General features: G+C 39.0%; 1 protein-coding gene across 2 annotated transcripts in view; it reads right to left on the reverse strand.

Moving 5' to 3' along the window:
* ARNT (aryl hydrocarbon receptor nuclear translocator) overlaps positions 1-11,200 on the reverse strand; it is a 74,481-nt gene extending 63,281 nt beyond the window's left edge. For both annotated transcript variants that reach the window (XM_021688129.2, XM_021688127.2), the window contains exon 1: positions 11,048-11,200. In XM_021688129.2, the coding sequence (XP_021543804.1) occupies positions 11,048-11,072 (25 nt within the window). In that variant the 5' untranslated portion in view covers positions 11,073-11,200. The remainder of the gene's footprint in view (positions 1-11,047) is intronic.
* Positions 11,201-12,077: the final 877 nt, after the last annotated feature.

Genomic DNA, 12,077 nt, shown 5'->3' on the forward strand with positions numbered 1-12,077 from the left:
TAGATAGTGAGGAAAGACATCACTGAAAAGGTAAAAGGAGATAGGAATAGGAGACAAGAGATAAGAAAAGGAGATAAGGGAATAAACCATGCAGGTATCTGGGGGAAATGCATTATAGGCAGAGTGTAAAGATCCAGAGGTGAGAACATGCCTGTTAAGTTCTAGAAACAGTATGGATGACATCATGGCTAGAATGGAGTGAGTGAAATGTTACACAATAAACGAACAGTGGTTATCTCTGGGATGGCATTTAGAGACTTCTACATTTGATTTTCTGTATATCATTACTTTGTCTTTTATATTAAGAATATATTACTTTTATAACTGGAAAATGCACGATCCCAATTTTTTTAAAAGAAAATGTGGGGGGGGTGGCATACATTGAAAATCTAAGAGAACAAAGCTTAAGCTTTAAAATTAGATAAATCTGGGGCGCCTGGGTGGCTCAGTTGGTTAAGCGACTGCCTTCGGCTCAGGTCATGATCCTGGAGTCCCTGGATCGAGTCCCGCATCGGGCTCCCTGCTCGGCAGCGAGCCTGCTTCTTCCTCTGACCCTCCCCCCTCTCATGTGCTCTCTCTCTCTCTCTCATTCTGTCTCAAATAAATAAATAAAATCTTAAAAAATAAAAAAATAAAAAAATAAAGAATACGTTCCTTTAAAAAAATAATAAATAAAATAAAATTAGATAAATCTGGATTCCAATCCTAGGGTTGCCACTTAACCACCTATATGCTTTAATCTCTCTGAGTTTATCTGTAAAATGTAGGTAATAGTACCGACTTTTTTAGAAGATATTAGATACTGCATGTGAAAAGAACTCAGGATAGCACCTGAAACACTGTAAGTACTCCTTAAATAGTAGCTTTATAAAAATATATCCAACACCGGGGCGCCTGGGTGGCTCAGTTGGTTAAGCCACTGCCTTCGGCTCAGGTCATGATCCTGGAGTCCCGGGATCAAGTCCCGCATTGGGCTCCCTGCTCAGCAGGGAGTCTGCTTCTCCCTCTGACCCTCCCCCCTCTCATGCTCTCTATCTCATTCTCTCTCTCAAATAAATACATAAAATATTTAAAATATATATATATATCCAACACCAAAATGTTAATTGATTTTGCTATTAATTTTTTCATTACAAAAACAATATATTAAAATATGGATATACAGAAAACCAAATGTAAAAGTCTCTAAAAATATTCAACAATACAAAAGTGAACAGGGGCGCCTGGGTGGCTCAGTTGGTTAAGCGACTGCCTTCGGCTCAGGTCATGATCCTGGAGTCCTGGGTTCAAGTCCCATGTCGGGCTCCCTGCTCAGCAGGGAGTCTGCTTCTCCCTCTGACCCTCCTCCCTCTCATGCTGTCTCTCATTCTCTCTCTCAAATAAATAAATTAAAAAAAAAATCTTAAAAAAAAACAAACAATACAGAAGTGAACAATCAAAAGTAAAATCCTCTACACACACTCCAATCCCATTTCCCCCTTGTGGGTAACTGCTATTAACATTTTGATAAGAATCTTTCCAGATCTTTTTCTATATACCATATATCAAAGGTTTTTTGGTAATTTTTACATAAGAAAGGGAGCAATCATATAATATTTATTCTGAATCTTTTGTTTTTTCCATATAACAATAAATTTGGAATGTGTATCATGTCAATAAATAGAGTTAGCTCACCCTTTTTAATAGTTATATAGTACTTCTTAGTACAAATGTATATATTTATGACATTCAAACAATCGGTATCATAAATGTTTCAATGAACACCACTGTGTATTTTTATGCATGGTGCCAGTGTTTCTACACTAATAAATTTCTGAAAATGACCCCCTGGATATAAGGGAACATATTTAAAACTTTGCCCATTACACTCCAAGAAGGCTATACCAATTAAGAGCCTCACCAACCATATCAAATTATTCATATGTCCACCTGCACTAAGTCCTAGCAATCCTTCAAATTTTTGCTAATTTTCTAGGTATAAAATGATTCTTGTTAGTTTAATGTTCATTTATCTGTCATTAGTAAGACTGAATATATTTTTGTTATTGCTAATACTTTTTCTGTTTTGTCCTATAAAATTTAAATAGTGATTACATGTAAATTCCCTAAGAAAAAGCAAAATCTCCAATTAAAAATAAAGTTCACACTTTTAGTAATAGATTTATATAGAATCTGAGTTAGAGGAATTTAGAGAAAGAAAAGATGATTCTGAGATGGTTTAAATTAAGAAGTGGCATAGTTCGTAGCACAAAGAAGGTACTCAATAAGAAGGAAAAAGTAAAGGAAACAAGGCAGGCAACCAGCCAGTCAGCAAGTTTCAAAAAGGTAAATGAAGCTGGGCCTCAAAAAAAGTTTAAGGAGTGGAAAAGGCATTCCACACAAAGGACATAAGCAAATCCTAAAGGGAGGTATGAAAATAGGTGTGAAGAGCTATCAGGCCTAAATAGAGCACAGAGTCTGTATCTGGGAGAAAAAAATAAGATGTCAAGTGTTACCCAATTGTGAGAAGGCCTTGAATGACAAGATGAAATCTTCGATTTGATTCAACAAGCAACCAAAAGATAAAATACACCTTTAAATCAGAGTGACAAGAAGAAAACATAAATTAAAAGATTAATAAAAGTTTGAAGTAACAGAAGCAGGGAGATGAATTATACTAACCATAGATAAGATGATAAAGACAACTTCTGAATAAAAATAATGGAGTAAATGCATACATCTACTTTTACTCTCTCCCCCCCCAAAAAATTACATAAGGAGAAAAACAATTTTATACAAGACATAAAATCCATGGACAAAAATGGAAGAAAAAAGCAACAAATTTTTGGAAATGGACCACTGCCTTGATAGATCCACAAGAAATGAATCCTAAGCCAGCAAGGGGAAAAGCAGAAAACCACCCCAATTTATATGTCAGAATCCCCCAAAGTCTCAGGAATTGGTGATTCTAGGTACAGGGGAGAGGGTGTGTATGAATGAAAGCTAAAATAAAAAGAATTGGTTCAACAATGTTTAAGCAGCAGGTGGGTTTCCAGATCCTCTCCCTGTTCCTTCTAGCAAGGAAACTGCCTTACTCCCCCATCAAAAGACTACTTTATTCTCTGGAGAATATAAATCTTCATTGCTATCTATTTGCCCTGGCCCAAGAAGCACCAAGCAAAGTTGAAAGTGAGGCTATCATACTGAAAACAGGGAAACTAACAGCAATGTATGCAAAATGGATGCTTCACTCTTCCCTCGTTGCACTGCCTCGCCTATATTCCATGTTTTCTCTTTCTTGGATTACTGGTGAAGCACATCCTCTACTAAGTTCTTAAGAAAGAGTGTAAGGGAGACCTTGGATATATGAAAATATCTTTCTTATATTTCACTAAGTGATAGTTTGCCTACATCTGCAACTCTAAGTTGGAAATTATTTTCCCTATGAATTCTGAAGGTATTGCTCCATTGCCTTCTACTTTCCAGTGTGACTAGTAAGAAGCAAAATCAATCTGATTCCAGATTCTTCTGAAGTGATCAACTTTTTTTCTTTGCAGCTCACAGGATACTCTTTTTATTTGATGCTGAAATCTCATGATATTGTGCCTAGATGTGGGTGTGTTTTCATTCACTGGTCTGTCCCTTCAATTTGAAAACTCATGTCTTCTACTTCCCGAACATTTTATTCAAACAAAAACAAAAAAGTTAAAAGAGATAAAAATGGTTGTTACTGGGGAGAAGAAACAGAGAATGGAGTGGAGGACTGTTGTTTTTGTAAGAAATCATGTAAAACTAAGTCTTTAAATAAATATATGCATGTATAATTTTGATTAAAATTACTTTATACATATATATGTTTAAACATCTTTTAAATACATACTTTTACATAATCAAAACATTTTATATGTTTAAATATATATGTTTTAGGGGGGAAACATATATATTGGTTATTTATCTGATAACCAATCAGATAAATACATGAAATAATCCAAATACTTCCAGTTGCTTAGCCTGAGGAACTGGAAAAAACTGTGACAGTCATGGAAGATACAGAAAAGTAAGGAAGGGTAGAAGATCTGAAGAAAATACTGGTGAGCATATATATAAATTGTATGTTAAAGATTATTCAAATAGAGATGTGTTTTAAACAGATGAAAATATAGTAAAGAAGCTATGTGAGAAGACAGGAATGACAATCTTAGAGAATTTTTTTTTTGAGAATCTTTAATACATGGAAGATAAATGAAGAGAATGGGATATAGTAGTTAGCAAACAAATATTTAAGGTAGGAAAGCAAGTAGGTGGGCAAATAGATAGAAATGAAGGAAGCTTATTAATTATAAATTCTAGCCCCAGCAGTGAAACTAGAAAAGAAGTATAATGAACAAGAAAAAGAAAATGAGCAGGCAAGGGCGCCTGGGTGGCTCAGTTGGTTAAGCAACTGCCTTCAGCTCAGGTCATGATCCTGGAGTCCCAGGATGGAGTCCTGCATCGGCTCCCTGCTCGGCAGGGAGTCTGCTTCTCCCTCTGACCCTCCCCCCTCTCATGCTCTCTCTCTATCATTCTCTCTCTCTCAATAAATAAATAAAAATCTTAAAAAAAAATAAAAGAAAATGAGCAAGCAAGAGAGACAAATAAGAGTCAGTGAAAAAAAAAAAAAAACAGCAGCATATCTAAGAGGCTCATCAAAAAGGTACAATTATGGGGCATGAAGAACTAGGAGACGAACTCCAGTAAGAAGCCTAAAAGTTATTTAAAGAGCTGAGAAACAGGGGCGGGCTCCTGGATAGCTCAGTCGGTTAAGCATCTGCCTTCAGCTCAGGTCATAATGCCAGGGTCCTGGGATCCAAATCCCGCATCCGGCTCCCTGCTCAGTGGGGTGTCTGCTTCTCCCTCTCCCTCTGCTCACGCTCACTCCCAAATAAATAAATAAATAAAATCTTAAAAAAAAAAACAAAAACACTTATCTCCTAAAAAAAATAAATATATTGACTATGGGGGCGCCTGGATGGCTCAGTCAGTTGAGCGTCAGACTCTTGATTTCAGCTCAGGTTATGATCTCAGGGTTGTGAGATCCAGCCTCAGGATGGGTTCAGTACAGATTCTGCTTGAGATTCTCTCTCCCTCTCTCTGCCCCTCCCCCTACACATGAATGCGTGCATGTGCGCGCTCTCTCTAAAATAAATAAAGAAAAGGGGTGCCTCAGTGATTCAGTGTAAGCGTTCAACTCTTGATTTCGGCTCAGGTCATGATCTCAGGATCCTGAGATGGAGCCCTGAGTCAAGCTCTGCATTGGGCATGGAGCCTGCTTCACAGTTTCTCTCTCCTTCTCCCTTTGCCCTTCCCCCACTCTCTCTAAAAAATAAAAATAAAATAAAAAATTTTTTAAATTTAAAATAAAAGAATGTTTGTTGACTGTGTAGACAGATTGCCAACAATCAAATTGTCTCTACCCCCTACTAGCTATGAGATTTCAGACGAACTAATCACTCTGTGCCTTAGTTTCCTCATTTGTAAAACAGTAATATTAGTACATACTTCATAGAACTGTTGTAAAAATTAAAAAAGATAATACATATGAGGATTAAATGAAATAATGTATTTAGAATAGAACAATTATTAATAAATGCTAACTATTATAAATTAATTCATGTTAATGGCTTAATTAGTACTACCCTTGCAGAGGTATTTTCATGTGTTTTTTTTTTAAAGATTTTATTTATTTATTTATTTATGTGACAGAGAGAGACACAGCAAGAGAGGGAACACAAGTAGGGGGAGAGGGAGAAGCAGGCTTTCCCGCTGAGCAGGGAGCCCGATGCAGGGCTCGATCCCAGGACCCTGGGATCATGACATGAGCCAAAGGCAGATGCTTAATGACTGAGCCACCCAGGCGCCCCGAGGTATTTTCATGTTGACAGTGCATAAAGATACGAACCCCCAACATTCACTTACTCAACCAATACTTATTTAACTCTAGTCCTACATCCTTGGCACCACTGTGAGCAGTGGGGCACTGTGGTGAAAAAGGAAGGTAAAGGTCCTGCTCTCATGAAACTTAAATTCTAATTACATTGCTAAAATCATAAACTTAGTCTGTCCATTCAACTACAGTGAAAATGTAGAGGAGAAAATACAAAATGAAGAAATGATGAAGAGGGGCACCTGGCTGGCTCAGCTGGTAGAGCATGCAACTCTTGATCTCGGGGTTTTAAGTCTGAGGCTGATGTTGGGTATAGAGATTACTTAAAAATAAAATATTTTAAAAAATGATGAAGAGATGTAAAAGTTTAGAGAATTAATTTGGAAAAATGAGATATGGTTTCTAACATACAAACAGGAAAGTGCAACCTGGCATAAGTAGGAACTCAATAAATGTTTAATCATTCTTTAAAACAGATGGCTCTAGAAGCAGGGTCTATCACTGGGTGTGGATGATGGGCCCAGATACACTCCAGTGAGCTCAAGCCTTGAGTTTCAGAAAGGCTTTAAATGTATTCTTTTACTGTTACATCTAAATGAAATCCACTAGGGGCGCCTGCCTGGCTCAGTTGGTAGAGTATGTGACTCTTGATTTGGGGGGCTGTAAGTCTGAGCCCCACATTGGGTGTAGAGAATACTTAAAAATAAAATCTTTAAAAAAAAAGGTTATTAAATACATACATACATAAAATCAGCTCTATACTCCCCACATAGGACAGTACCACCAGGGAATTAACCTTTAAAATAAATATTGTGGGGGCACCTGGGTGGTTTAGTCAGTTAAGTGTCCGACTTTTGATTTCAGCTCAGGTCTTGATCTTGGGGTTGTGAGTTCAAGCCCCACATTGCCAGCATGGAGCCTACTTAAATAAATAAATGAATACATACATACATACATACATACATACATATTTGAGTGAATAGCATGAAAGGAAAAAAAAAATGGTTCCAAAAAGTTTCCACAATCAGGGATTCAAATTTTACTAGTTTTGGAATGAAATACCCACAATGTGTCATGGCCTAAGTAAAATTCAGGAAAAAAGGGTTTGTTTCCTTGACTCTTACAATTTAGTTTTTTTTTTTTTCCCAGATTTTATTTATTTATTTGAGAGAGAGAGAGAGCACATGAGAGGAGGGAGGGTCAGAGGGAGAAGCAGACTCCCTGTTGAGCAGGGAGCCTGATGCGGGACTCAAACCCAGGACTCCAGGATCATGACCTGAGCCAAAGGCAGTCACTTAACCAACTGAGCCACCCAGGCGTCCCTAGTTTTTGGAGATTAACCACCACTTGGCACTGTGTTGCTACCAATAACCTACTGTTATTTCCTTAGAAGCCATCCTCTATCACAGAGAACCACAAAAGACTTTCATTAAACATCCAGGAAACAGTATTCTCATCTGTTAGTGGACTGTTTGAGTAGAGGGGTAGGGCTATAGTGCAAAAAACTAAAATTAGAGACCACTACTTCATAAAAATAAGAAAACTAGAGTTGCAAAAATGCAGAAGTATCTACTTCTTAATGTTTAAGAAAATAAAGAAGATTCAGGTTGGCACCACAAATCTAATGCACAGAGCTACACAGATCTAATATGCAGATCAAGGTTGTTTTTCAAAATGTTAATTGTATTTCAATTGTTGAATTAGTAAATTATATTTAGTATACTTTCAGAATGTTTTTGCAATAAAATATCTTGACATCTTAATTTTACACCACATAAACTCCTATTTTTCCCATATCTGAAAAAAGTAAAGGTAATAGGTAAGAATATTGTTAATTAATGCTTTCAAAACTGTAATTTACATGAAAATTATGGAAAAAGAAAAAGAAAAATTTTTCCTAAATATCAGCTTCACAAACCCAAACAATGTTCGTTCCTTTACCTTCTGCCACATTCTCCATCCACAATAAGTGGTACCTACTAGCACAAAAAGAGGTGAGATGAGACTACCAGAATCAAGGAAAGAAATACCTACACGCCTACAAATTCATTCAAATCTCTGGTTTGAATACTGAACTGGAAGTCAAATACCTAATCTCTTCCCAACCAGTGCCTTAGCCAATGCATTATGAATCATGCATGCAATTTAAAAAGTGTTCATCAAAACTGTTAGTATTTCATAGACAAAAAAGACAGCCTAACACTTCATGGACCACCTACCACCCACTTCTACTTGCCAATAGTAAGTAAAAGTAATGAAAAATAATAAAATATGGGGAATTATCAATTCATGTAGAGAAAAGGCCATTATTGCATTAGACCTATTACTTTAACATAACTCTTAGAGAGTAGAGAATAAGCCATATCTTACTCTACTTTTGATCCAGCACCATGTTAAGACATAGTGAAAATGCAAAGGAACCAGGTCCCCTACAAGATACTGAAGGGCCACCAACAGTCTCTAAATCACACTCTACAATTAACATGATCATCAAGCATTCTTATTAACCCTTAAGATTAAGTTAAATGGAGCTTAGAGAGAAAAGTTAAATAATGATTACACAAATCTTTTGCAGGCATTTGTGAAGACAGAATTAACAAGAACTATAGGGAATCTTAACCAGCAAAAAGATAAAGTAGAAAAAAACTCAAAGAAATAGGTACGTATCTAGTGCCTTAAATGGCTCTAAGGAAATGTTTGACCATGAAACAAAGAATTCTGACCTGAAAACCATTTACTTTTTTTTTTTTAAGATTTATTTATTTATTTACTTCAGAGAGCTTGCAAGCGTGCAGCTAACAAGTGGGGGAGGGGGGAGGGCCAAAGGGAGAAGAAAGAATCTCAAGCTGATTCCCCACTGAGGGCAGAGCCTGCTGGAGGCTTGATCCCAGGACCCTGAGATCATGACCTCAGCAAGAGTCCAAGGCTCAACCAACTGCACCACCCAGGAGCACCAAAAACATTTACTTTCTTTTCACTGAGCACAGTACATTTCCACCCTGTGACCCTCCATTCATAGTCCACATTTCCCAAAACTCAACAAGCTATAAAAGTCCACAATGCATCTATGATCGCTTCCTTTTGCTATAAAGGAGCAAAAGAAGAAATGAAGGAAAAAAATAAATTTTTTATTTTAATTACCAGGTGTTGAATGTTGTACCAATAACGTGGAAGAAATGTGAGAATTTTTGAACATCAAAAAGGAAATCTAAAAATTGCAGAAGCAGGCTGTCAAAAAATAAACAAAATCAAATGTTTCATCAGCAAGGATTCTACGCAAATAAATACCATTTTCTGCTTCAGATTTCAGCTGATATGAAACAGCTAATGAAATGTAGTCAAGAAACTGTCATTCTGGTCACTGTTGTTGAAAAAAACAAAATAAAGCAGCCCCACCCACACTGCTGGAAAAAAGCTCCCGACATATGCACTAAACTTGTTTACCCTGGCCACCTCTTAATAAGAGAAATGCTTTGCAACTTGACTAGGGTTATGTAACTATTTTGCAGTGTGTTATCAGTTTAAAATCCTGTTTATTTACTCCCTAGTTTTAACACATAGGTTATTTTACTACAAGATCAGGTTTGCCATAATAATAGCATCTTTCCAATTTTATTCCATCATCAGCACTTCCTGAAATAGAACTTAAGCCATTAATTTTATCTACTTTTCCTCTAAAAAATTTTGAAAGATTTTACAATATATTGGCATGTGACAAATTAACTTCTTTAAATAGCTCTGTTCCCAGAAACAGGGTAGTAAAGACAGTAAATTTCATAGTGATTCAACTGTTACAGCAAAACTTGGGTACCACAAAATAATACTCATTTCAAAGACATGGAAAAAATCCAATTTCAGTTTCAACATGGGAACCCCAGTGAATCCCTTTCACTGCTGTATTTTCAAGTAATTCAGCCCCAACTTCTGGCTTCTTTTTTAAAAGACTATAGGGATTTCTGGAAAAGGATTTTATTTCGCAAGAGAACGGCCAAGGTCTGTAAGGTAATCTAGGATCCCTAAAATGAAATACTTCCCAGGGAGAAATAACTGTAATATAGTGGAAGGAGGGCTGAGACTAGGACTTTGGAGACCTGATCTGTCTAGACCTGCCTCAATACACCCTAACTCCATTGCTTAGACATGACTGGCTAGATTTTTTAATATTCAAGCTCCCCCTTTTGAAGAGATGTTCACTTAAAAATGACATGAAACTGAATTTTTCTTTCAAAAGAACCCTCAAACCTTTTTTTTATTTTTTAAAGATTTTATTTATTTATTTGACAGAGAGAGCAAAACCAGGGGGAGTGGCAGGCAGAGGGAGATGGAGAAGCAGGCTCCCCGCTGAGCAGGGAGCCCGACCAGGGTTGGATCCCAGGATCCTGGCATCAGGACCTGACCCGAAGACGGACGCTTAACCGACTAAGCCACCCAGGCGCCCCCTGATCTTTTTTTATGATACGGCGACCACCGAGATCTACACCCAAGATTTAAACCTCGGTTTCTGGATGCAAGCTGTTGGCAAGATCTGCCCTGAACACCAACCATTACACAAACTTCTGTCCTCAGCAGCTGAAGACACTAGAGGCACTTAATATATAAACGCGTTTCAAAGGATAGTGGGGGGGGGGGGGGGGGAAAAGTCTAGAGAAACTGAGTATATATTCAAAGATTTTTAAATTTAAATTAAAATTTAAATGTTTAAACGTTTGGAAGTTCAACACTTCAGCTAAACAGCAACGTGGTCCAGTCTTTATAAATCCAAATTACTTTTAAAGTAAAACGAGCCATTCTGCCCAGTTATTCTGCATCAAGCAGCTCCAGTGGGCAGAGTTGAAAGAGGACCACATCACACACTAGAAAGCCGCCAGGAGAGTGGAGGCAGGCCAAGCCCAGCGCGGGGAGCCGCTCCAACAGAACTCTCCCCAAGGAACTCCCACCCGCCTGCTCCCTCCCTCCACCTCGGGTCTCCCCAGTTCCCTAGGGTCGGCCCCTCCCCCCACTCCCCTCCCCCACAACCCTGTGGCCACCCCCGCTCGTCCTAGCGCCCTCAGCCCCAACTACTGCCCCTGAGTCCTGGGTCTCCTCAGCTGCCAACCCCTTCAGCCCCTCCTCCTTTAGAGGCGCCCCAGTCCTCCGTCTACTCACCGGGGTTAGCAGCAGTCGCCGCCATGGCCGTAGATGCCACTGCCGTCGCGCCACCCCCCCAGTGGGAGGAGCTGCCGCCACCGAACCGGGGGAGGAGGAGGGGAGAGCCACTCCCCAGACACGGCACCCTACAGCCGCCACCGCTACCGCGGAATCAAAGATGGCGGCTGCGGCAACCCCCCACCGGCCCCAGCCCCTACGGAGGACAGACCCCGCCCATAGAGTGGGTGGAGTCATACCCCCCACCCACGGCCCGCCCGCTCTGGGAAACTGACCAATGAAAACGCCAAGCGGTAGGGCTGGCCACTGTGCCCGCCGGCCCATTGGAGGAGGGAGGGCAAAAAAGAAGTCCAGCTGTCTCTCTAATCCCGCCTCCTGTGCGTCAGAGGTCAGTGATCGAGTGACGTAAGTGAAAAAAATTTTATTAAAAAGCTTGGCTAGGTGGTGGATTCGCCCGGCTGACGACTGTGCAGACGAGTTGTTTAGTAAATCCTGTTTAGGTGCTCTAATGCTTCAACTTTACACAGTGATTTGTAAATCACTTTCTAGAATTTGTTCCTCCTTTCAGGACCTTTGTCCGTGGTGAAAAAAACTCAATAATTTTTGAGTGCCTGGTATGGAACTGATCGTGTAAAACCATCTGGGCGCTTAAGGTCTAGTGAGGGAGATGCAGACAGCCCAAACAGAAGGCAATGTATGAAGAAGGTATTTTGATCAAGAGTGGGATGACTTCCTTTGGTCAATGATAGGGACATAATGATGGGTTTTTAGTAGGGAAGTGATAAGATGAGGACTGAACAGATTTTTTAATAATAGGAAGCACTGAGCATTCGGGCCGGACGCTATCCAAACTGCTTTGTGCGTTTACTCATTTAATCCTCACAACACTGTAATGTAGATTCTACTATTTCCATTTTGCACATAAGGAAACAAGCAAAGAGATTGAGCAAGTGATAACCAACTAGTAAGTAATTGTGTGCGATGCAAACTGAAGAAGTATGACTCTAGGAACATGTTTTAGCACTACAAG

The sequence above is a fragment of the Neomonachus schauinslandi genome, chromosome 4 (genome assembly GCF_002201575.2).
Source record: "Neomonachus schauinslandi chromosome 4, ASM220157v2, whole genome shotgun sequence".
Lineage (NCBI taxonomy): Eukaryota > Metazoa > Chordata > Mammalia > Carnivora > Phocidae > Neomonachus > Neomonachus schauinslandi.